Source organism: Nuphar pumila, chromosome 12 (assembly GCF_984573655.1).
Source record: "Nuphar pumila chromosome 12, dmNupPumi1.hap1.1, whole genome shotgun sequence".
In the NCBI taxonomy this organism is placed as follows: domain Eukaryota; kingdom Viridiplantae; phylum Streptophyta; class Magnoliopsida; order Nymphaeales; family Nymphaeaceae; genus Nuphar; species Nuphar pumila.
The window spans coordinates 18,810,518-18,838,480 of NC_143260.1; the positions used below are offsets into that span (position 1 = coordinate 18,810,518).

The window sequence follows — 27,963 nt, forward strand, 5'->3', positions numbered from 1 at the left end:
TTGTACCTACAATCTAGTTGGAATAGTGTGATCCAAGTTGTTTTGACTCAACCTAACCACGTAGATGTGTCCAGCATGGCCTATTTAGTGGGAATCAACCCTTGGATCATGTTTCTTGATGAAAAACATGTTTTCTTGAGTTGAAAAAAATCAGAGCTTTTATACTCGTTGATTTTTGTATCGCCAAAGGGGATGTAGATCACATCCATGAAGTCAGTTCCAACAAAAAAACAAAAAAAAATTGAAGTTTGTGAAGTATATATATATATATATATATATATATGATCTATAGTGTACTTAATAGAACATATATAAATTAAAAATATTCACAATAACAGTTGCAACAAAAATTGTTATTTTTTTAGAAGAAGGATGCCATTCCTTTAATATGATGCAAATATCATGCTATGTGTGTGTATATATATATATATATATATATATATATATAGAGAGAGAGAGAGAGAGAGAGAGAGAGAGAGAGAGAGAGAGAGAGAGAGAGAGAGAGAGAGAGAGAGAGAGAGAGAGAGAGTCACTAGAATATGAGAACTATCATGTGATCCACGATTTTCATGGATTTTTCTTTTCTTTTCTCTTAAATCTAACCATATGGATGTGATCTACATGCTTGGTTTTATAAGGATCATCTCTTGAATCATCCAATTATGATGAATAAACAAGGTTTTTTAAAGTTTAAAAATCAATGGCTCATAATCTTCATAAATGCTCAAGCATCCAAAAATCATATTTTTTCATCGAAAATACACGATCCATTAGTTCATTCCTAGCAAATTCACCATGCCAAACACATCTACATGGTTGGATTTGCAAAAAAAGTGTTGGAAATCCCCAATTCACACGGTAGTTCTCATATTCTAGTGGCTATATATAGGGTAACTAAAATATGTTTACCAACCAAATATGTTTAATGGTATGAACCAAGATTTTCATAGTTTTTTTTACTTTTTTCCAAAAATTTCACCGTACGGATGTGATCTAGATGCTTGTTTTATAGAAACAGATTCTTGGATCATCCAATTACGATGTATAAGAAGGATCTTTTAAGGGTTGAAAATCAATGGCTTAGAATTTTCATAAATATTTAAGCATAAAAGATTGCATTTTTTGATCCCATTATGATGATCCAACAATCAATTCCTTGCAAATGTACCACGCCGAATGCATCTGCAGGGTTAGATTTGCAGAAAAACCTATGAAAAACTCAATTCATACCAGCAAACATATTTGGTTGGTAAACATATTCCAGTTTCCCTATATATATATATATAATCTCATAGATGTGTGTGTTGGGGGGGTTTCAGGTGGGTCGGGTGAATTACAAAAAAACACCCAGCTTATCACCTATACCGAAAATTCCCCAAAATTTTAGTATTGCATTTAACCTCCTGGGTTTTTCATTTTTTTGTCACAAACACATGCCTGGTCATGCTGAACATGATTTAGTCAAATAAATTGAGAGAAAGGTCCTTCACATTTATTTAATTAATGAAAGAACGTGACTTTTTTTTCCTTATGAAAGGCAATAATTTTTTTTGTAGCTTAGGCAGGTATTTGAACAACATTAGGAAAATACAAGAATCTATAGATGAAAAGTTGGGTTTTTTTCATAAATTATATATTTGCATTTGTACCTACACACACATAATTTTTTTTAAAAAAATATCATGATGTTATTACTACATAGTCAATATTCTTGTATTTTGGATATTCTATGTATGCTTTTAAATTTTTTGTTTTCGATTTTGGAAAAGTTGACCTTTTCATTATGTTTTTGCAAAACATTAACATTTTTTTATTGCCAAGATTTTCAGATATTTCTTGAAAATCCTACAATCTCTCAAGAAATTGCCTTGTCACGATATAGCTGAGACCAACTATGATGCTTATGTATATGTACATCTATGTCACATGGGTGCGGGTGCGGGTGCGACACGGGTGCGGCGCAATTTCAAAAATTTTGGACACGGGGACTTGGCTATATATATATATATAATTCTAGTAAACAATTAAAATTAAGTAGCCAGAACTATATAAGATAAAAGGATATTATCATTTTTCAGATATAATTTAAATTGACTTGTAATAGTAAACTTCAAGTCTGCAGTAAATTAAGTAGCCAAAACTATGACCTTAATTTTTTCGAAAGTTTCAATTTGGCACTCCCATTTCTTTATGGTAGTTCTTAAGCTAGCTTTTCTAATACTTGTGAAACTAGTATTTTTTTAAACTGGAAAAACATTTATTTAGCTACCTCAAATGGTTGGGTTACCTTTTATATTGTTTTATACATATTTTTACATAAGTTGTGAAACAGTCACACAGACTGTGCACACAGTCTGTGCAATGCAGTCTGTGACTGTGCAGACTGTGCACAGTCACACAGACTGTGCAGTTGCAGTTGCACAGTCTGGTTATAAAAAAAAGATATATAAAAAATGATTTTTTTTTGTTTTTTGTCTTAAAAATGGACATTTTTGGACTCGGTCAAAGTTGACCGAGTCCAAAATGTGGACGGACTCGGCCTTGACTCGTTGACCGAGTCCGACTCGGCGTTGACCAAGTCCGGGCCGAGTCCGAAGCCGCACCCGTGTCGGGTGCGGCACTTCCCTAGCCGAGTCCGTGTGACATAGACGTACATACATACATACATGCACATATGTATGTAGGAATATATGTACGTATATATCATAGTCATAAATGATACTAAAGTTATTGTATCATGCTCTTAGAAACTATCCATAGATTTTACCATATATAATTATTATCATAAAAATTAAAGACTTAAATAAATTCTTTTTAATTCATTTTTTTCTTCTTTTTAAAAATTTTATATGTTGTATATCATTTCAAAAATCTTCAAGATCTTCAAATCTTTGACTAAGAAAAAATATTCTTAAGTTCTTAGAATATGCTTCAATATTGGTCCCTTTATGTGTGTGCGCGTGTGCATTTTCTCTGCTATTCATAACTTTTTACTCATTAGCCAGATTCTGCTCCCAAGATCATGATTGGAACCCACAAGGTTACTTTCATTTCGTGTTTTTTTTATATTTGGGTATATTTCATAGTACTGGTGGTGTTTCTGGAATATTATATGGGTTTTATACTGTCACATGGGTGCGGGTGCGGGTGCGGGGATGCGACACTTCCAAAAAATCTGGGTGCGGGGGGTGCGGTAGGGGCAAAAATGTAAATATATATATATATAATTTTGAAGTTTTAACAGTTTAACATTTAACAATTAACATTGTCATAATATCATTCATCATGCATGCAGTATATCAACCTAAATATCAAATTATCAATCAAATAAGTAAAGCAATTACATAAATCAACCTAAATATCAATCAAATAAGTAAAGCATAAAAGAACTAAATTACATACCAAAGTATACCCTGATGAAGTAATGGATGTTAATAATTTTCTTCTTCATCATCAAATGCATCATTAGAAGGAATACTGGGCTCAGCTAAATCCATGTTTGTTATGTTGAAATCATGCTCTCCCTCGAAGTCACACTCTTCTGGGTTTACATCTCAAAATTTGGATGTTTCTTGTCTGCGTTACAAACCCAATTTGAAAATGTTAAATACAATACAAGTATATTTAAATGAAAACTAAGAAATAATCAAATAACTAAGAAAACAAATTAGTACCTGTATTCGTCATTGCTTCGCGAAAGTAATCAAAGATTTGAATGAACATATACTAAATCCTCTGCACGCTTTCTGGTGAGTTTGTTTTTTTTCATGTTGTGGATTTGAGAATATGTGCTCCAATTTCTTTCACAATAAGATGAACTAGCAGGCTGCGATAGCAATCTTAATGCAAGACGTTGGAGAAGAGGTGCTTCTGATCTAAATGTTGACCACCATGTGATAGGATCTATATTATCTTCTTCTCTCGTGAATAATGCCGGTCCATATAATCTCGAAGATGAAAATTTTTCAAACTCTTGTGTGACTTGATCTAGAAGATATGCTTCTGGAAAAAGTCTTGTCATACACATATTTCTATGTCTTGATAGCTCTGAGTCTGAATTTGGAGGGACACGACCAATACCACCAGCCCGCCACTTATTTGCATAATATTTTGGATTAAGAGAATGTGTCATGCAATGCAAATGAGTGTTGCTCTTATCCTATCTTCTGACTAAAATTGAATGAATATGATTAAAAAAATCAGAATCATCTAATGCAGGATTTTTTTTTCTTCATGCTTGAAAACTATAACTTGTATTTTTTCATTCATATTATCCCACATTTCATAAACTCTGTGAAGCATGGGCTCATCCTTATCAACTTCTCTTAACATTTCCCAAATAGGTTGCGTAAATTAAAGGAAGTATACCACTCTGTCCCAAAACTCATTATCAATAATGAATTTTTTAATTTCTTGAGCCTTGATATCATCATCAACACGATAGAATGTCCAATTTTCACCAGTCACCATGTTAATCAAAGCATTCTTCACTCTTTTAATCCTCTTCATCGTCACAATGATGGGCGCAAAACGTGTTTCAGCGACCTTCAACAATTTCAAGTTAGAATGCCTATTAAATATATAGCATTAGCACGATGGTGGTTAACAACAAAATTCCTAATGCTTTTGACATTTCTTTCTAAATCTTCAATCCATAAACATAAAGCATATTCTTGTGAATTTTCTTCTTCTTTGGGGTTGCAGATTCTCTTTAGAGCTAGATTTAGGCTGTGTGCTACACATGGAGTCCAAAAAATATGAGGGTACTCACTCTCCAAACTCAACGCTGCACTTTTACAAACTGTAGCGTTGTCTGTAATGATTTGTACCACTTTCTGATCACTCACTTCTTTTATCACTTCTATAAACAATCTCTTCAAATACTCTGCATTTTTATATTCCCCAGATGCATCAACTGCTTTCAAGAATATTGGGTCACTAAGCGAACAAACAATGAAATTGATTAATGGACGCCTTTGAATACCTGTCCATCCATCAGACACAATAGAAACTCCATTTTGCTCCCATGAATATTTTTTAATCTCCAGCAACCTCTCCACATTTGCCCTCTCTTCTGCAAGAAGTGTGGTTCGTATTTTTTCTGAACTTGGAGGCACATAACTACTGAAATTACAATTTGCCAAGGATGTTACTAAATCCTTCCAATAAGGATTTCTAGCCGCATTAAATGAGAGTGAACCTGAATAAAAATATCTCCCAACTTTTCTATCCAATTCTTCTCTTCCATATGTATTGAATGATGCTTGTATCGTTCCTCTACCTCCTACATTGACTTTTCTTTTTTTTTTCAGCATCTTCTTGGTGGCTTGCAAATGGCACACTAACTGCACAAGAATCAGCCATTGCCTTTCTCTTCTCATATTCTTCTTGTATTTTCTTGTATTGTCTTCGCATTGCCTCATCAACTTTTCTGCAAGCTGAAATGCCATGTCCTGGTATCTTCAACAAATGAGCCTTCACTCTTGTGTAAGACCCAACAAAATCTCTTTCGTAGAGCTTGCATCGAAATCTCTTGTTTCCACCACCTTCTTCTTCAGTTTTTACAAGTTTATCTACATGTACCCATAGTGGCCCCACATCATCAATCTCACTGCAACTATCAACAAAACTAGCAGCATAACTCACATGTTGGGATGAGGATGACGCAAGTCCTTTCCCTTTATATGTCATTTTTATCCTGAAAACACAAAAAAACGCATTCAAAATTTTAAATCAATTATAGGGAGCAGGAGGGGCTCGGCCCGTCCCCTGCTGAAAACAGAGGGAGCAAGGGGGGCTCAGCCCCTCCCTTGCCGACCCAACAAGAGAGCGAGAGGGGGGGCTGGGCCCCTCCCCTGCTGAAAACAAAGGGAGCAGGGGGGGCTCGACCCCTCCCCTGCTGAAAACAAAGGGAGCAAGGGGGGCTCAACCCCTCCCCTGCTGACCCAACAAGAGCAAGAGAGGGCGCAGGGGGGGGGGGGGGGGCTCGACCCCTCCCCTGCCGACCCAACAAGAGCAAGAGAGGGCACAGGGGGGGCTCAACCCCTCCCCTGCCGACCCAACGAGAGAAAGAGAGGGCGCAGGGGGGGCCCGACCCCTCCCCTACCGACCCAATGAGAGCAAGAGAGAGCGCAGGGGGGGGCTTGGCCCCTCCCCTGCCGACACAAGCAGAGAGCGAGAGGGACGTACCTGCGACGAGGGAGAGGAGGAGCTTCGGAGGTGGCGTCGGGTGGAGAGGGCTGCACGGGAGAGGAGAGGAGAGGAGAGGAGAGGAGAGGAGAGGAGTGATTTGGGCAAAAAAAAATTTGCCCTAATCACTCCTTTTCATCATTTTTTTAACGCCCAAAATGTGGACGAAAACAACCCTGGGTGCATTGACCGCACCCAGGGTCGTGTTGACCACACCCGGTGCTGCACACGCACGTGCACCCGCATCGCGTCGCGTCGACGCGGGTGCGGCACCTGCTTTGCCGAGTCCCTGTGACATAGGTTTTATACCTATTTGATGGTAACATGCTAAGTTGGAAAAAAGAAAAAAAGAGGCTCTCAAGTCAGTTTCAATGGCAGTCTTAGGAATTCTAGAGTTTTATATGCTTGTTTTAACTTTAACTTGGTTTGAGTACATTTTGATTACATTGTAGAATAATTTTCAATCACTTGCTTTCTGTGTTATACTTAATATTGATGGGATCAATATGTTCCCATTTCCAATACATCCAGTTTCTTCATTGTTGTAGATCAATAAAGCTTGGGTTCCTAATGACCTGCATATGATATTTCGAGACTCATCTTTTTAGCATTGTTTTTCTTTCACCCATAAGGGCGATTACCTTTCCTTTATTGTAATGGCTTGCCTAAATCAAGATTATTCTACATGGACAATATCAGGAAGTCTTCTCAACTCGTATGGATCATGCAGATGTAATTTTTTTCTACGGGCTTTATTTTCTAATTGTGGCACACAAAACCTAGTCTATCATGACAGTTTGAAAACTAACATCATAGTTTCACTCATTATGTCCTTAGGCTCTTTTCCCAAAAAAACATGTATCCCTAGGCTAAGGCTGTCTGTTTTACCTGTTAACCCATCTCCCTGGTGAATTTGTATGCTTAGGGTCTGATCTGTTGAATTGATGTTTAATGTTTTAATTCCTAGTACCCTTGATGATGTACTTACCTGTAATGGGGTCTGATTTGTTGAGTTGATATTTTGATTTTCCAGTACATATAAAGATGTATTTACTGTATTTGTTTATTCCCATTAATATGCCCATTTTCCTACGCTTTTGATATTTCTTACAAATGCAATATATGGTGTTTCAAAGTGAAGAACAAAAAATAATAGTCTCTTCAATCAGTTAGGTTTAAGCTGATGTTGTGTTTGTACTTCCTCGTTACATGTCACTTTAATATACACTGCTTTTATCTCCCTAATTATAAGATATTTGTCTAAATGCAGACTTGAGTCCTCAAGACTCCATTCTTTTGACAGAAATTGTTGAAGTTGGTTCTCTACCAAGTTTTGTACATGAAGATAATGAAACCAGATACTCATTTTCTATCCTGACTCGTCATGGGCTTCGGTATGAGTGCTCCAGTCCTTCCAAAGTACAGGTATGGCATTCTTTATGGCGTATACAGGATGACCTTTTTTTTAAATTTAACTCTTGGCATGTTTCTTCTCTAAACTAAACGTGTGATGTTGACATGTAAGTTTATCAGATCAAAGTGTGCTCAAAAGTAATTGACTGAGCATCTTTTACCATGCCCTCATTAAGGGCCCTATTATCATGTTGTATCATTGATATGCCATAGAATGAGATGAAATAGTGAGTTGTTTCAGCAATGTCTCATTTTGCTTAATGACATATTTGCTTAAAGCCAAGTAAGCAGAATATCATAAACTAGTTTGATGCCTCCTAAGAATAAACTAAAATCCTGATGTGATACTGGTAATCTACTAAACACTGTGGACCTTAAAACTCCATGTTTGCAATGCTAATAATAAAAGTGTTCACTATGTGATCCAACGCTAATAATACAAGTGTCCACTGTGAGATGATCACAAAATAGAGGCAGGTTTCTTCCCAAAGCAATTTACAAAGTCTTTCAAGTATCCAGGTGTTTGTCACTTTTGGAAGCACTTGGCATTTAAAATTATATTTTGATGACCATCTTTTTTGGAAAGTGTCTCAAGCACCTGCAACCCCCAGCATGTGTTGACATCCTTAGAGCAAACATGTGATCCATCCTCATTGAAATGTGATTGGCTATGTCACAGGGATTCGGCCAACCAGGTGCCGCACCCACGTCGATGTGACGCAGGTGCGGTCAACCCGACCCTGGGTGTGGTCAATGCACCCAGGATCATAAATGTCCAAATTTTGGACTTTAAAAAAAAGCCTGATGAAATGGGCTGAGAGGAGGATTAGGGCAATTTTTTTTTGCCCTAATCCTCCCGACCCCGACGCCAGTGATGACCTCGAGCTACCACCGAAGTCCGGTATGCATTCTCTCCTTCAATCTTTCTCTCTCTCAATCTCTCTCTCCCCGTAATACGCTGGTTCTGCCCGCTTTCTTGTTCTCAGCTCAAAATCACATTTTTTTGGTATTTTTTCTCACATTCAACACCATAGATGTGATATATAGTTTTTGTTTAGTGGGAACTGGCTTTTGGATCACCGGAATCTGACTTGTATACAGGTTTTTCCGGTGATTCAAGAATAAAAAACAATGGCTATGAAGTACGAAGGTATCAGTTTTTTTTGCTCATAAAAACATATTTTTTCATCAAAAAATCATGATCCAAGAATCGATTCTCACTAAATAGAGCATGCTAAACACATCTAATGGTTTAGATCTATCATAAGACACTTTAAAACTATGGGTCCGAATGGGGCAAAACAAGAAATGAGGCCTAATATGTTCAGTTCTCATGTATATATATATATATATATATATATATATATATATATATATATATATATATATATATATATCGGATTCCTTTAAAACTCTTATTTACATGTGTTTTAAAGCTTAATCCAAACCTGTAGATATGTTTATAATTGCTTACTCACAAAGCAACATGCTTTGGACTGAATTAATTTAACAAGAAATAGATAATATTTTAAAAATAATAAATAGTATTTTTTGTTATAATATTGTCATTTGAAAATATCACTAATTTATCGCAATATTTTCAAAATGTGGGTAATATTTGTGACACACACACACACACCAATTAAAAAAGAAAGCATAGTTTTTTATTTCATTAGTGTTACTGTTGCTAACTGTTAAAACTTAATTTTATATATATATATATATATATATATATATATATATATATATATATATATATATATATATATTTGCCCTCCCGCACCCAATTTTTTTAAAGTGCCACATCGCCGCACCCGCACCCATGTGACATAGGTGATTGGATTCAAATGTACATGCAGATGATATAATCCATCATTTTTGGGTATAAAATATGATGGCCATATCTCAATGGTTTTTGGTGTTGATTTGAGAAAACTTCATAGAAGGCACGTATAGGTTGTTTCCTATTTAATGGTTGCCTTTCTTAGTAGAGAAATTTGCTTAACAATGGAGTTTCACCCCATAACAAACTTTGAATTTCGTAAAATTGCCTTTAGCATCTAAAATTTTGGAAATTATATTTTTGAAAATGTCTCAAACATCTGCAACCCCAAGCATCTTGCAATGTCCTCAAATACCTGATCCATTACTGATTGTGATGAATCCAAACCAACATGTAAATTATATGCATAACAAATTTGATTGCATCTTGATATGTTTCCAGTGATGATTTGAGCCAAAACTTGGTGCAGGGTTTGGAAAGACTATTCCTTATCTAACGTTTGCATTCTAGATATTAAAAATTTTCCTGGCAATGGAGGTCCTGCCCCTAACAGGTCTCAAAATGCCATGTCTTGAACACCACTATCAAGTGTCATGAAAATGGCATGAATCTCAATGCACTCAGAAATGGATATCAAGAACCAAAAAATACAATGTATTTGAATATACACTCACCGTAGAAGTAACAATGGAATAAAAGAATTATAAAATGAATAATTTTATTAAGAATGAATTCAAATAATAAAAAATATATATATAATTACAAAGAGCCTTACTACATACACACTCAACCCTAAAACTACTTATCACTCTCTCAACTCTTACGCATATACACACCACATATTTATAGAGAAGAGAGTAGAGAAGAGAGAAAATGAGAGATCCCTTTCTAGCTGTTGGAGAGGGTCTAACGGCTAGAAATCTGGCCGTTGGACTCTCTCTAACAGCTATAAAAAGTCAACTTAAGTTGACTATAATATATATATTATATACAACATATATATATATATATATATATATATATATATATATATATATATATATATATATATATATATATATATATATATCGTAGTTGTAAGTATCGTACGATGCGTATCGTTACTTTTGTGTTTTGCGATACAATGCACACTTGAGTCCGTTAGAAGGGAACCCACAAACTCGAGGTTCTGTGAGATTTATTTGGGGGCCGATTCGTGGGCAAAGGAGAGGGATTTTGTAATTTTATCAAGTAAAAGTGAATTTTCACTATTTTTTCACTCAAGGAAATGGGTTAAGGTACAAAATCCCTATTCTTTGCTTCTTATTGAGTGTTTTGGGGGAAAGGTGTGTCTGATGCTTCTTATTCATTGCTTCTTATTGAATTTTTTAATTGGTTATGTTTTATTTTAGATCCTTCGATGTCGTCATCCTGCATGGCAATACTACAAAAATATTGATGATTTACCATGACAAGGATTACCATTGAATTTGAGATGTTTATTTTGTGATGCTATTATTATAGGTGGACTTCACATATTTAAGCAACATATTGCATGTCAAGATCAAAATATACATTTATGTGATTCTCCATTTATTCCTGCAACTTTTTGTGCTGATGTTATTTCTAAACTAAAAGAAATTTAAAGAAGAATTTTGCAAAAATGCAAAGATGAAGGACTTTCAACCATTGTTCCAGATTCTGAAGATAGTGATGACCCACTTGCCAAAAAAATGGCTCAACATAAAGAGATCATCGAGCGGCAGTTGGATGTAGAACTGAGGAAATATTGTCCTAGTGATTGGCAAATAGGCTCTAGAAGATGGTTTAGTTTTAGGATCTTTATAGTTTAGAACTTTAGAAATGAAGATTGACATGTAAGACGTTGGTTAAATGTAATGTTTTTAATTATCATGAACTCTTACTAGTTTAGTTATGATTTATGACATTTTAGTATGACTTGGATGTGAATTTAATATTGTTAGTTAGTTGGTTAAATTTAAGACTTTAATTGTGTTTAAAATTTAAATTATGTAGTTGTCTTTTATTTACATTGTCAGTTATCAGTTGCATGGTTTGTTATTAATTTAAATTATGTAGTTGACTTCATAGGTGGTTTTATGGTTGTATTTTGTATAATTCATCATTGTTTTATGTGATATAATTTTTTAGAATTTATGCTATTTTATTAGATTCTTTTGGAATTTATTTTTTTTTATTAAAAAATTATGATACGATGGTGTTACTTTGGGCTTGACTGATATGGGTAATGATACAATACTTACAACCTTGATATATATATACACAAAAGAATACATCCATCTTAACACCCCCTTCAAACTTACATTGACTCACTATAAGTTTGAAATTACAAAAGAAGAAACTCGTTACATAAAATGTCTCCATAAACTTCATCAAGTTCTTTCATTTGGTGATTCTTTAAAGAGTGTTTAATTATATGCTCCATTATATAGGAGATCTTTAATATCATCAATTCTTGAAAAACCCCTATAAATAGAGCTAACAAAACATCCTACTATATATATCTATCTATATATATATCATAAAAAGATTTCAAAGGATAATTATATTAGTTATATATGATGAAGAGAGGATGGCCAATCACACAAACATACAATGTATACAAAATATTTAGTAAGTCAATTTAACAATTTTCAAAATCATTTAAAGTAAGAATTATTTTTGAAAAATCATTAATTTCAAATACGATAATCATTAATCACTTTAATCATTTATGAAAATAATGTTCACATGTATCTATCTCAAAAGTCATATTAATATATAACAAGCATAAATTATCAACATTATCAATACTATGAAGGAATAACTCACAAAGAAGTATAAATCACAAATCATTTTTTACACAACGAAAGATGAGAAATGATTTCAATCACTCAATAAAGATTTAAGAAAAGTCAAATACACATTGATCAACTTTATTTTAGAAGCAATATTAACCATACAACTAAAAAAGTCACTTATGAACCAATTTTAAGAGATAACAATGAAAATCTTTCAAAAACACATGCTTAGAAAACTAACTAATGAAACCAACAATATCTCAAAGAAATATCACAAAAGCTACAATGAGATATCAATACGATAGTGATCACTTATGGACCATGGGAAAACACACAAACAACTCACAAGGTAAAAACAATATATCCATCATTAACAAATTTTAATATAATTGCAAGAATCATAAAAAGGAAAATAATTATGTATTGTAACTCACCAATATACTCTGTGCCCTAATAAGTGCTTTGCAAGACTATTCCTTAGTAATTTTTAGTGTTCTTTTAATTATGCTTATCCCAATGAAGAGATAAAAGTCCCTGTTGGCTTTGGTGCGTGAATCAGCTGAACTGCTTTGGAACAACGTACCAAGTATGTCGTGTATAGGAGTAATGAGTCAATTTTTGTTATTTCATTAATTAATGGCAAAATCCAACATTATAATATAGATTCCTTATGAACAAAATCTTTTTTTTTTATAGTACATAGAGAAACCGCTGGGGTTCACTTTATATTTTGCTCTCTTTGCTTCTTCCATAAGAAAAAATTATTGACCCTTGCTCAGGTCTAATTTGAATGTTGAACTATAAACATGACTAAGATACATTCTATTGTTCTTTTTTTATTTTTTTTCAGGTGGATGCATGGTTGACTGCCATGAGGCTTGAGTGTGAAATTGATCCCAATGATACCCTACAAGACTCGAGCAAATCATAGTCAAACTCTTAACTCTTTGTACATAACCGAATAGTGTACATTATTTATCATGTATGATTAACATCTCATTCTTTTGCAACACATATGCCTTAAAATTCTGCTTCCTCTGGATATCAATAGACTTTAGCTTCTTATTTGCTTCACTATGATGGAGAACTACAGGGTGGGAATTGATGATGCATCTGAAAACAAGATTGGTGGTAGAAACACAAAGGCAGGGTCAGGATCGTGTTCCCCACTACCAGCTTTATCCTGCGAGTCTTGGGCCCAAGTTTACCGATAGTGGCAATAAACGATCCAACTCCATCAACAGTTGAGATGGATGATAATACAGCCTGTTGCAATTCTTATTTCTGTAATAAATGGGACACATGGAGCTAAAAATAAGAATGTGCTTTAGCCGTGTTAAGCACAAGATTACTACTGGTAGCTGACAGGTTGCAGAGCATTTTCCTTGCACCATGATGCATTTGTACTTGAACATTTCAAGTCGAGGGACTTGGTAATATCTTGCTTGGCATCCAGTTATAGATGTGGCAGCAACAACTTTGAGCCACATCTTGCATCAAACTCAGAAATTGCAGTACAGGAGCAAATTTGGGTAAAGCTTGCTATACCAGTGGAAAATCTGTACTTACAAAGAATCAAGGGCAATGGTGGAGCAAAAAATTTGTTTAGTTGTAACATTTTGAAAAAGACAAAGGTCATTGTTAGGGGTTGAGTGTAATTTCTTCTATTGTTTGCCACTTTTTATTTTTGTAAAAACTATCCTCGTCACACAGTTTATGCAGAATGGCTGGAGTAGTTTTTCCGTTTTCTTGTCTTTTATTAATTTTGATGGTTTCAATGTCTTTTACTCTTTTTTTTTTAACTTTTAGAAAGACAAAAAACGGGGTTCTCCTTCTCTGTAACTAAAGAAGCACCTCTTTGGGAAATTTTTTGATGCAGTCCCACCTTTTACCTGAAATTTCATGTTAGGTACCACCTATCCTTGAATTCTTGACATGACCTACCTTTTCCTGACAATGGACGAAAAAGACCTTAAGTTAACCTCTATATGTTTGGAAACAATTTAAACTATTCTAATACACATGTTTTACCTTTATTCATTAAAAAGATGTGTTTACCCTTCTAAAAATGTATCGTTCTTCTTAAATGTTATGAATTTAGGTACTCTTGCCTTTGTATGTTTTTTAGAAAGGCAAGCTGGGGTTGGTCTGACCCCCACCAGTTACTATTCAACATACCACCGGGCTTTGAACCTGTAACGTCCCACCACAAGGAGATGTACACTGAAAGCTCCTACCAACTACTCAGAGTCTGTTGGTCTTGCCCTTGTATTTTAAGAACTTAGAACTGATTGAAACAGATTTGCAATAGATCTCTTGTTTCTACCCATATTAAATTTTTTTGCACAAGCTTTGGGCAAATGTGGGTTAGATCCAAGATAAGTATTTTAGGGTAACTTGACCTTTTTTTATACAAATATCAATAGGTATAACCTTTTCTTGGTAGACCCATATCACAAGGTCTCATTTTCTAACTAAATTCAATGAGAACTGGATATAGATTTAAACTCAAACCAATATATAAAACTGAATCTAACCCATTCTGGGTCAGATAGTTAACCAGTATATTTGGGCTTAGACAGTTAACAAACATATTTGGGTGTCAACATGTTAGATAGGTTCAGATCCAGCAGCAATAACAGTTTGAATACAGGTTTGAACCCACAAATATCTGGTGAAGGTCACACTTTTAAATTTACCCTTTTAGAGTATGTCAATCATGTTGGCTTTTCTTTCAGTAACCCTGATTGTGATCAGGGCCGGCTGGCCTCTTTGAGATTTGAGGCCACCACCTAGGGCCTCAAATAAATAAATAAATAAATTATATATATAAAGCTTACATTTCACATGCTGAGGGCCTCCAATGAAAAAAAATATGGAGAAATATGGTTCTCAAATGAAATATGCCTAGGACGTCAACTTCTCTTGAACCGCCCCTGATCGCGAGGACCGGCTGTTTTGTCTAGTTATAGTTATTTCACCTTCTAATTCAAAGCCCAAATGTATAGCATCCGCAGAAACATTGCAATCCATGAACTTGGTCATGTGAAACTCACATGTGACAATAACAACAATAGCAGCAAACAATTGATGTTCATGACCTTGGTACAACACCAGATTTGAAGCCTCTGCAACTCTCACATAGCCTTTGCTGCTATTTGTGAATCTTATACAAACAAGGTAGCTAGTTCAGCCTTCTATAGTATCAGGGGCCAATTCTATATAAGTACAAAATCCTATGTGTGAATCCATGGATGTTCTGCTTCACTTGAATACTTTAGCAAAAAACAGCAAGAAAACATAGAGAAGAATTATTTTAGAACAGCCCTAAAAAAGGGATTGGGATGGATGTCCCTTAACATTTTATATTACAAGCAAGAAATACCTTTGCATACCTGTAGATACTTCAATTTCAACTCATTGGATTTTGGATAAATTGGATCTCAAATCGAATTCCTCAAATAGGATGTTTTGAGTCCAAAAAAGAAAAAAGTTGTCTTGGATTGTGATTGATCCTCAAGGCATCAGTTTTGAAGTTTGGAAAGTCTTAACTTTCAAATAAAATCAAAATCAGTTGATTTGGAAAAGAGAGAACTTAAACAAGCAGGCCTATATAAGAAATACTTTGATTTTTAGGTGGGGTTCATTTTGAGCATTTTTTTCAAGCATAAAAGAGAAATTTGTTATCTTTTTAAATAAAACAAAATCACATAAATTGCACTTATAAATTGTGAGATATGGTGAAAACAAAGTAAGTTGTCTTGAACTTGTTATTTAGTTTGGAACCACAAAGGGAAGGATGAAATCACACCTTTCAAAACCTCAAATTTTATGCCACTGACCTTCCCAAAAGCTCTTTCTTTAGTCTTCTTGGTTTGCCTTACAAGAAATCTTAGCCCTTGAGCAATTTGAACAACTGATCACATTTTGTCATCTTAATCCATTGGACAATTAGATTCAGGCTGCTGCATAACCTTTGGATCTGAATATTTTGACCTAAACTCCCATTAGATCTAGAACCATTAAACCCATGACCCATTTTAAAAACTTAGATTAGCCATCTAGGACATGAGTGTGAGTGTTGCTAAAGAGTGAATTAGACTTAAACTAGGTACCCTCAACATGCCAGACCAACTCCTTATTTTAAGTATAGCTTAAAATTATTGTGTTCATTTTTTCAGACCAAGCCCTCTAAAGCCCCAGCCCTGAAAGGACTATACCAAACTCACTGAGCTAGCCAGGTAACCTAAACTCAAGGTGAACATCTTTTCCTTTCTCATTTATTTTATTTTCTGTCATTTAAAGTGGATTTAACGAACATATTTCATATTTTGTGCATTTTCTCTATTTTCTCAATAGCTCTCTCTTTTCAGTTGAGTGCAAAAAGATGTAAGAGGACATGAGTAGAGTACACAAAGAAAGCCAATAAAAAAAAATAAAGTTCAGTTAAAGTCGATCCATCGATAATTAGAGAGGAAAGACGTTCAACTTGTAGCGTGGGGCTCACTTTTCCATAAAAACTTTTCTAAATTTTTTATTTTTAAGCAATTTTGGCATAAAATTAATTACTCAGAATACTTCATAATGTACAAAGTGTTCATTCTAACTTAAAATACCACCATGCCCTTATATCTAATAATGCTGGACTAAATAAGTAGAGAAACATTACAACCCAATATTACAATGAACATCATACAATCAATCAAGAATACATTTATATGAATTCAACCATATTCTTAATACTCTTCTTTAAATTGTATATGGGCTAGAACCAGAGGTGGAGGCACGTTCAGCGAAGGGCTGAAACCCTCTAAGGATGTATGGATCAGGGTGGGCACTACCCACATAAATGTAAGCCTAGCGCCCCTTCCCTTTCACTTTCCAAGTTTTCCTAATCTCTCTCTCTCTCTTCGGCTCTGCCCTCCCTGCGACCTGGGTTGTATGGATCAGGGTGAACGTATTTCAAGATTGAAACTTGAGCTTAGTCACACTGCATTATTCATGGAAGGTACTGTATTTGAATAAATGACTTTGTGTTTGAATGATATAAGTTTGTGTTTGAATTTTGAATGTTTGAAAGAATTTATGAGTATGAAATAAATTTATAATTTTGAATGAATTGATAGGCAGATAATAAAATTACATGTTTGAATATTTGATGGGTAGGTTAAAATGTATTTCAATGGATTTACATTTGTATTTAAATATTAAAAGGAATTTATATTTGTGTTTGAACTTTGAATGTTTAAAGAAATTTATGAGTAAAGAATAGATTTATATTTTTTAATAAATTGATAGGCAAATTAAAGTTACATGTTTGAATGTTTGATGGGCAGGTTAAAATGTGTTTGAATAAATTTATGTTTGTATTTGAATGATATAAGTTTATGTTTTAACTTTAAATGAATTAATGGACAAATTATAAAGTTACATGTTTGAATATTTGATGGGCATGCTAAAATATGTGAATGAATTTATGAATGTTGAAAGCAAAATCCAAGTTAAAATAGATTTAGACGGTATCTAATCTATATTTAAAGACACTAGTTTAGCTATTTGGTAATTTGATTTTTTGTTAATAAATGACTAAATGCAGTCGGACGAATCACCGAGTTGATCCGTCTGAGTCACAAGTTACTAGTAGACAAGCCGATTCCCAAGTTAATATGCATTTGTGCCCACCCTAACTTAAATTTCTCGCTCTACCCCCCCCCCCCCCCCCCCCCCCGGTTAGAACCATGGACAGTTTGTTATTCGATAACCAATGTCTAAATATTGACAAGGATTTTACAAATATATCTACCACTTGGTCTTCTCAAATGAATCTGAGTAGTATCTCTTGATGCTTAATTTTCTATATAACAAAGTGTTTTTATCTTTCCATGATGAATGAAATCAGTAGCTGTGGGTTGTGGCCACAACATTTCAATATTTGTAGTAAAAAATAGTTCTTGTATTTTACAATGCAACGAGGATACAAAGTGTGTATTCACAACACTTCAATAATTCCAACCATTAAAGGATGCATTTCATGCCATTTAGGCCGGCTGAAGCTACTTTTAATATAACTTATTATTCTTTTGGCAGCTTCCATGTGACTCAATTTTGGGTTATGCATGTATTGAAATATTTGATTAACTAAATAGACTAGGTCTGGTTTGATAACGGTTAGATATAAAGTGCCTCAACAAAACTCCAAAATCTTCTGAATGATTTATATTTATAATTGAGGGGTTTACAATATCTACTTAGGATATCTATTGCATGTTTACCTTGTCACAAAACCAAGCATTATCATGTTGATCAACTTGAATTCTCAAGAAACATATTAGAAAGCCCAAATTCATCATATAATTTTTTTTATGCAAGGTGTTCTTTAACCATTTGATTCATGTCATATTACTTTTTGTGATAATTAGCATACACAAGTATGATTGTAATCTGTGTGGAGTTTGCATGCACAAATAAAAGTTACATTGGCTTTTAATGAAGTCAAGTGAACCGATAACTTTATTAGAGGCACCATGTCCTCAAAGCTTGTTTGCTACTATATATAATGCTTTCTTAAACCTTATAGTTTATTTTTTTATCTCAGAGTGTTTGGACAGATGCTTCATGTATACAGCTTTTTTTTCAAGTCCTCATGCAAGAAAGCATTCTTAATATCCAATTAAAATATAAGTCAACCATTATATGAACTATTAAAGAAGAATATAACTTTGATCATTCCACACAAGAGAGAGATGTGTGTTGCTGAAAAGAAGGTGCTCACCCCTTTTCAGAGATAGATCGCTGCCAGGAAGGGGCCGCTGACCCCTTATCCTGCCAACACAAGAGAGCGAAAGGGTATTCATTCTGCACACCACCATCGGCATCTTCGACCCTATGCAAACCGCAGACCAATGCCACCAAGCCCACCACCTCCTTCGACTTCTCATCTGGTGTTCCCAAGCTTCTCCAATTGAGGGACCATTGAAGAGAGAGAGAGAGAGAGCAGCTGTATGTTGCAATGTCTTTCAGCCTCTTTTTTTTTTTTCCCCGAAATTTGGGTTGGTCACGTCCTTATGAGAGTGCTTTAATGCTATCTCGTATGGTGGACTCGATGGATTTAACAAGGTTGACCCCCCAACTTGAAACCTCCCCCTCCTGTATCCTTATTTTTTGGGGATCATTCTAAATTCACTTTGACTTTTACCTCTCATATTCTCATCCCCTTTTCCCATGTTTTCCCTCTCTTTTCCCACCTCCCTTATCGTCTTTCCAACCTTCTCACTCCCCCCTCAACTTCCTTGCCCTCCCCTTCTCTTGACGTCTTCCTCATATTTTTTCTCCTCGATTTTATAATCTTCATCCCACGTCTCCCCCATTCGACCCCTCTCTACCCTTTGGTCCCTCTCAATTACATCCAATGCCAAGTTGGGTCTGCCCTCGAGAGCCTATCCTGTTAAACGCACTCACCCAGCTTTTACAACCACATTGGAAATCGAGGGGGCTCAACTCCACTGATAAGAAACGATTCCTTGCCAACTTGGGATTTGACACAGGCGTTGATTTATTGGCTATTGTGGAATCAAAGCTTCAATATATCGATTCTTCTTGGACTAATTCCATTTGGAGGGACCGTAACTTTGAGTATATATAAACCATCGATGGGTACCGCCGGTGGTATTGTGGTTCTGTGGCGTTGGGATTGGTGGGGTTGTGTGCAACATGTGGGGGACTTCTCAATCTCAATTCCATTATCAGGCCCTTCGTTTAAAGCTCTTTTGCACTTAACAGCGGTTTATGGGCCCACTACCGCCGGTGGATGACCTGATGTAATGTATAATGCATGCATGTTGAATGATAAAATGATGCATATTCTAAAATTAATTGAATGTTCGAACATAGACATGTGGCTCATGGCCCCGCCTAAGGTCGATCAAATTCATATATGTCAAGTGCCTCAAATAAGTGATAGATAACTATAAAACTGGTCACAAACTAAAGAGTAAATAGTACAATTGGCTCCATGGGATATTGTAAAGCACAAAAGATTGCTTCTTTAGTCACGTAGAGAGAAGATAACTACCACTAATGTCGTGGAGCGGTAGTGAAATTTATCGAAAAAACTGATATATCAGGTTCAAGGGTGTTGGGGTTTCTTTCTCGATAGTCTCACCCTCACCAAGGATTAGAGAGGATATGTAAGGCCTGAGTAATAAGATACAAATTGATTGAATATACTCCTGAGTCGTGCCTCTAATCTGGGATGTATCTCTGTCGTACTCATAGAGTATTGTAAAAGATGAACGAAAATGTATTGTGCATATATAGTGAAACATAATATGCATCATCTAAAGAAGAATAATAAAAAAAAAGAATTTTAAGTTACTTATAAATGTTTCGTTTGCATTGGTAAGTCATGCATAGATTGAATGTTAATAAGTAAGTTTGATTTATTAAAATACTTGCACTGATTATTGAAAAATATGTTGTTCATACCTACCTATTTTTATGTATGAATGTTAAGTTATTGTATTACTGTTGGGGGCTTGGGGGTTGTTTTGACCTCCTACTAAAAACATTTTAGGTACTGAGTAGTTGATCGGAGTGGATGCGGGATGTTGAGGCGATGTCGAGAGCCGATCATTTTCTTTTTTCTGACATTGAATTTTGAAAAAAAAACATTATTGTCATTACTCTAACTTATGTAATGTTTTTTTTTTGAGAAATGTTATCCATTTTGAGTTCAATAGTTGTGATTGATCAATCAGTAACCTACATAAGGTTTTGAACCCAAGTTAACAAGGTTTCCGTTGATGATTTGAAAGATTAAAGAAAAATTGTAATTTTCATGTATTTTTTTAAGAGTTAAAAATTTTGGGGCGTTACAAGCCATGTCAATTCTCTAGAAATGGGGCATCCATATTGTAAATAGATGTTGCCTATGTGAATGTGATTTTGAAACCGTTGAACATCTATATCTACCCATTTTTTCAATTCTTGTTCCATGCAACATGACAACATCCTGTCTTATAGTTAAAACCAATTCACATGTATCATGGAGCAGATTTTGGGTCCAACTTTTATAAAACATTCCAAGAAATGGAGTTGGTTATGGAGCTGGTTATTAAATACTTGGTGGTGAATCTGGAAAGAAAGGAATAGTCCGAGTTTTTAAGGGCATGAAATCGGATCCTAACAATGTGCTTTATGCGATCCGCTCCAATGTCTTCCATTATGCTAGAGTTATAATACTGGCAGATTTTTGACAATTATTAAATCAAATAAAATGAAATTATATCATAAATATGGTCTAAATTCTTATTAGTAATTGAATTTTTATATTAGAATTAGATTTGGATCTCAAATAGGTTTAAAATCAACTTGAGAATTGGATACAAATATATGTCTAATTCAAATTGAATTGGATCCAATCTTGATACAAGATCAAATAGGAAACCTAGATTAGGGATTTAAATTGAGAAAATAAGAAATCCTTTATTTTGGATAGGTAAGATCCGGGTTAGATGTTAGATGATATCTGATCCAATTGACATTTCTAAGTTCATAAACAGTCTGATAATGGATCACTGATAATGAATCATAGATATTTTAATAATAGAGCTCGAGCATTCTAATATTGGATTTCAAATATTTGTTAATGGACTTTGGAATTTAATTTAGAATGAAGTTCCAATTGCATTCAAATTTAAATTGAATTTGAATTTAAGTAATTTGGATTTGAAAATTTTCCTACCTTCTAAGTTTCTAAACCACTTAGGATTCCACCCTAATTAAAAATCAAGATATTTAGTCAGCTTTCAAAATTATGATGCAAGCTAATTAGTGTCAAATATTGTTTATTTTAAAAAGTTTAGACCATAAGGTGGGATGCCCCACCCACTTGACACATTTGAGAAATTTATTTAATTAATTAATTTGAGCTAGGGTCATAATTAAATACCTAATTAGGGATCCTAAGGGGATGGCATAATTTAAGAGACTCATCTTGAGAGGAAATTAAATGAGAAACTATTGGCTTTCCCAAACCCCTCCCATACAATTTTGGGAGTGGATCACTTTAACAAAAAAAAGGAAAAATCAAAGTAGAAACAGAAAAAATAAAGGAAACTTAGAAATGAACTTACCAAAATGGTTGGAAGGCCAATTAAGCCCCTCTTAAGATTCCCCCCCTGCCCTATTTGACTCCCTTCTTCTATTTCCCTTGCCATTTGTTTACTCTTTCAATTCTTTCTTTTGGAGGGCTGAGACATGAGAGGTTATGTCTTGATGAGGAAAAAAACAACCATGGTTTGGATGAGGTGACGTTCAGCTCATACCTACGATGCATTCAGTGTCCACAGTTTTGATGATCGAGGTAGGGGTTCTAACCTGATACTTGTAGACTAGGAACTGAAAGCACAAGCATACTTCAAGTATGAAATGTTTTTGGAACCCGTATATCAATCCTAATATAACTGGAACTTAGATCTGATGAGCATCGAAATCAGATTGAAAAAAAAAACATTGATTTCAGTGAAAAAATGTGTTTTCCCCATGTACAGTTCTAGTTGGCCTCTGGATTTTTGCTTCGTGATTTATTTGCTTCTTTCTGATTTTCATTTCCATTTTAATGATCACAAATCTGCTATGACTAACTAGAGTTGAGTGTTTGTCATAGTGATTTGCTCAAAACTGATGTTCATAGATCCCCTTGACCTGAAAGTGTGACAGTTTTTTCCTGGATCTAACGCCATTTTGCTTCCGGTTTCTCTTGTTTTAACTGATGATGCAAAAGTGTCGGAGATCAGATGGCTTCTGTTCATGGTTTTAGTAAACATTTTTTGTATGTGATGAAATGATAATGCAAAATCCTGTCTTGCTTGTACAAAATTTTTGTATACTTATTTGTAGATAGCATTTAGAATCAAGCGCTTTCTAGATGAATTTTTCTTTCTCCATGCATTTCATATTAATAAGAAAAGAAAGGATGATGTTTGTTTCATAGGTTCTTACAGACCAGAAGAAATTTCCATTTTTCTCAAACCTCAATATTGGCAGTTGTATGCTATTTGTAAATTTTCTCTTTAGTGAGTTTGTATGTCATATTGACAGTTTAGTGTAGCTAGGTACCAGATTTTTTTTTGACTTGGCAAATAGGCCTTTGGGTTGCGATCCAGATTCTGTGTCCGGACAAAAAAAACATGGTCCATGACAATTTGGTAAACATGGGTTAGGTTTATTTTATTCAAATTTTCTGATTGCTCTCTTTTGATTAGACACTTTTATGAAAAGGTTAGAGGTGTATCAAATTTGGCGGCAAGATGTTACTGAGAAGCTATCAGCTATAACACAAGGATGCATGGGATGTTGATTCAGTAACCTTGTGGAAAATCCACATTTGGTTTCAAGCAGAAAAGTGTAGTCCTTTTTATTACTTGAAACTTGAAATGTGAAAACATTAAGGGAAGTTCTCATTGGGATGTTGAGGAGTTCTACCGTTATCTGATTGTGATGCCTTTTCTTTTATCCTTTTCCATGTTTTCTCTCCTTCAAAGGTGGCAAATAGATGATAGTTCCATTTATGCAATCATAGCATCCTTTGCCTGACTGCAAGTATTAGTTTTTAGAGTTATTGAGGGCTTCCTTAAGTTGATCTGGCTATTTGTCCAAATGTTTTCTTAGACAAGTTGTTCTTGATTGATACACTCATGATGAAGGAGACAACCTATTGCTGTGTGGAAGGTTATGTAAAGGTCTTGTTAGCAATTATTGATGAATGCTCATGCCCTTGGATAAACTGCTTTCATCTGAGCAGCTTGTGGATTTTTCTTCATATGATGCAATTTATGGGTAAATATCATTTCGAAAGCTCCAGTTGGCCAATATATGATATTATTTCAACAAAAAAAAATTGAGTATGCCGGTTGGGCATGCTAGTGCCCAGCCCTGCCACACTTTGGTGGCACAGACCGTGCCAGCCCTAGAAACACAACAATTAGAATTGTTGTGTGGCCTATGTCCTATAGCAGACTGGGGTAAGTCTTCCCCAGTCTGCCAACTGGACCTGGTGACAGCAAGGTGCACCCCTGCACCTTGGTTGGATTGCAGTGGGCTGCAGTCTTGCTGAATGTGGGGATGCAGCCCAGCTATGAACCATGACCCTACAGTGATTGCTAGGGTGGTTGCATATGAACTGGAAATATATATATTACATGGTTGGTTGTATGCATCTTGTTGGTTATGCCCTATGCAAGTTGGCAACTGACTTCTATCGGGTAAAACATTCGTAACTCTTTTGTTATGAGGAGTTTTTACAAATGGTTTGCGACATATGAAAGTTGATAAACCTGTGCATTTATGATAGTAAGGCAAGATCATATCTCAACCTGTGTACAACATGGTGATTGCTGTAACAGTGGGGCGAATCTTGCTTAACCAGGTTTTGAATCAAAGAAGATCTGGTTAAGTTATGCAAAGTATGAACTTCCAATGTTAATGCTTAGTTTTGAGTGATAAGTTAACATGCATTTGTAATATGTAGTGTTGCGTAAACAAGCACGCCTGTTTTAAAGCTTACTAAGTATGACATCAACTGAATAAATGTGTGTGGTGAATTTTCAATGCATGTGCATCAAAGTGTGTGTGGCATGTAGAGATGTATGGATACATGATGCAAATAATGTTCAATGCCTATAATTGAATGCACAAATGAGTATAAATATGTACAATTAGCATGCATGGCATGAAAGTAATATTGACATTGAATTATGCATGTCATGAAAGTAATTGTTTCTAAAGTCATTCATGTTATGCAATTATGATTATGCATAGAACTATTTCATGATTGAATCTATTCGTGTGGTGTAGTTGTGATTTAAAGCATATTCAAATTAATTATTTGCTTAATTAACTATTTATAACTAAATAGGGCATATATCATGCATATTGGTTCAAGTTTACTTATGTTGGTTTAGTATCTTCTATTGAACTCGGAAAATTACATGCAGATACAGATTGAGGATGTCTTGCGATGGCGGGATGTTACGGTGGGTCAAGAGCCAAACCTTTTTCTTTCCTTACATTTTTGAAATAAATATTAATTTATTATTTTGGATATTTTATAGACTTTAATGCTAATTTAAATTTATGAGACTGAACTAAGTTAATAGATTCAATTTAATTCAGGTTTAATAGATCTATAACCCACCCAATCTTTTTAATCGATCTTTTTAGCAAATGATTTTTGATGTTAATTTTAAAAATATTAAAAAAGTCTCATGATTTTTGGGGCTTTACAGGAGCCAAGATATCTCACGGATGGGTTCTTGTATTGCAGGTCATCCATAAAAAATTGTCTTATGTTTTATGATGTATCTCTTCCATCCTAAGATGATTTCTCATCGTCTTTTCTGATTAATGAATTTACACTCATTCCAAAAAAAAAAATGGTTGGGTTTGATGTGACATATGACAAAATATATTTTTAATATTTTATCTAACTATAAAACCGAACTCGGGCTTGCATTGGTGTCCCAGCCTGACTTGATAATAAATATATCATGCCAGGCTCATCTCGATTCTTTTTGAGTAGGGTCATCAAATGCCAACCCTCAACTGACTTTTGGTGGGTCAGGTACCCAAGAACCCAATGGCACCCCGCTCAATGTCCACCCCTACCCACTATATTTTTTTCTTGTGACAAACTAATAATATCACATCTATAAAGAGTTGTCATTCTCTTGACAATAGTTTTTAATTTTGACAAGCTTCATTAAATGGCATTGGTTTTCGGTGACACTCCAACTCTGCCACATAAGTTTGGAATGATATAAAAAAGGCTTATACAAAACCCATCTATTAGGTGGACAGTGAATTATGGAGGAACGCCTTGGAAGTCTCTACGATGGAGTTGCTTGGCTATTGTGTCTTTATGGACAATGATACTTTAGATGATGTAGAGCTACTTTCTTGCATATTAAGTTCCACAATGTTTATAACTCAAGGAGAATTGAAAACCTCTAACATTCTTATCTTTTTTTTAAATCTTCTTCTGGAGTATGGTTATGGATGCAATCCTTATAATTATCTTCATGAAACAAAACACATCTAGAAATGGTAGTACTAACTTTGGGGATTGAAAGCGGAACAAGTAGGGGGTTTCTCCTTCTAAGACTAATCTCCCTCTAAGACTAACAAAATATTCTATTAATAACGTATACAAATTAGTCTCAAATATTATGGTCAAGCTTGTTTTTACATTATTTGTATGTTTCCTTTTAGACACATTATTTTGAATTCGTGTACTAAGACAAGTCAACTATCGATATATTACCATGTTCATGCAAGTATTCAATTAAGTCATTAAAGTTGTACTCTATACCACTATCATTATGAAGAGCAAGAATTTTGTGAGAAACTGAGTCTCAACATAAGTTTTAAACTGTTTAAAATTATGTAGGTAAAACTTGATCTTTTATTTTTAAGAAAAAGAACAAGTGTATCTATTTTAGTTATCTATAAAGGCAACTTATATCTATATTTCAACATTGACATAATTGGAAGACTCTAAAACATCAAAATACACAAGTTCAATAGAAAATAAAGCATACTTGTTATGATTACCAAAGGGAAGTGCATAACTCTGCCAAATAACTCATTGAACCTAGTTGTAGTTGTGAGTTGTGAGTTGTGGATTCTTCATCAATTATAATAACCCAGGGTTGTTCTTGTTTTATGAGGGTTCTTCGTCAATTAAAAAAAAATCCATCAATATAAAACATCAAGTTTCATGATAGAAGGTAAAATCAATTTATTAATTAAGTGAAGTCATTACATGAGCATCAATCCAATGAGACTTCGACCCTCAGCTAGCTAAAGAGATCAATACAAGCAAAAAATTAAAGTCATATGACAACAATTTAATATTCAACATGATTATAGATTTATAAAGGGTCATTTTGCATGTAAATTGTAGTTTTATAAAGGGTCATATTGATGTAAATTTTGTTTATCATCAAGACCAGCAGTTACCAATTGGGTAGGTGATGCCAAGCTTGAATGCTTTGTGTATAAACTCTACTTGAGTTCAGGCTCGCGCTGAATTTATTTATTTAAAAAAATAAGTAAAATAAGGTTGTAGAGGGCGGGATTTGAACCCACTAGAGTGAAACTTCATTTTGTGCTTATTATTCAACAAAATATCTATATAACCTAGAACCCACTAGAGTTACTTGCCTGTATGCTTACACGTAGTTATTTTTGTGATGGTGAATGATTTACTTTTGGATAAACATGATTTTACATTTATCATTTATGATATGCTTACAAACACATAGAGGTAAATCTTTTTCTTTTTCTTTCTGCCTTTACAATTTCAACTTACAAACACATGGACAAACGTGATTTTGCATTTATGAGAATTGTAATTTTATTATTAACTATTTCTTGATTTTGTTAATAGATATAAAGATGTGGGGACATGAAGATCCATTGAGAAAATATTGCAAATATATAGAAGTAAATTTTTTAAAGTACGACTATTGTGGTGTCTGCTTTATAGATGGCATCATTTCTTTTAAACACCACATGGCAATGAAGTGTCCCTCACCTCACCTTCCAGCATATATTAGAAATAGATGCTAATGAGGGGCTTAGAGACACTAATTATTTTATATTCAGAATAAGAAGAATAAGGAAATAATGATGGTCCACCGGTACAAGCAGCACAATAACCACAATTGTTGAAAAATGACATACACATACCAGACTCTAAATACAAAGAAAAATTAA

At 34.5% G+C, this 27,963-nt stretch overlaps 1 protein-coding gene across 7 annotated transcripts in view; it reads left to right on the forward strand.

The window, feature by feature from the left end:
• The window catches only part of LOC149820197 (uncharacterized), a 34,191-nt gene extending 20,261 nt beyond the window's left edge, over positions 1 to 13,930 (forward strand). For 3 of the 7 annotated variants that reach the window (XM_089982386.1, XM_089982385.1, XM_089982387.1), the window contains 2 exons: positions 7,460 to 7,614; positions 13,037 to 13,930. In XM_089982386.1, the coding sequence (XP_089838512.1) occupies positions 7,460 to 7,614; positions 13,037 to 13,117 (236 nt within the window). In that variant the 3' untranslated portion in view covers positions 13,118 to 13,930. Of the gene's footprint in view, positions 1 to 7,459; positions 7,615 to 11,002; positions 11,567 to 13,036 lie in introns of those variants that run through there. The other 4 variants (XM_089982382.1, XM_089982384.1, XM_089982383.1 and 1 more) reach the window with 2 other exon arrangements.
• The last annotated feature ends 14,033 nt before the right edge of the window (positions 13,931 to 27,963 follow it).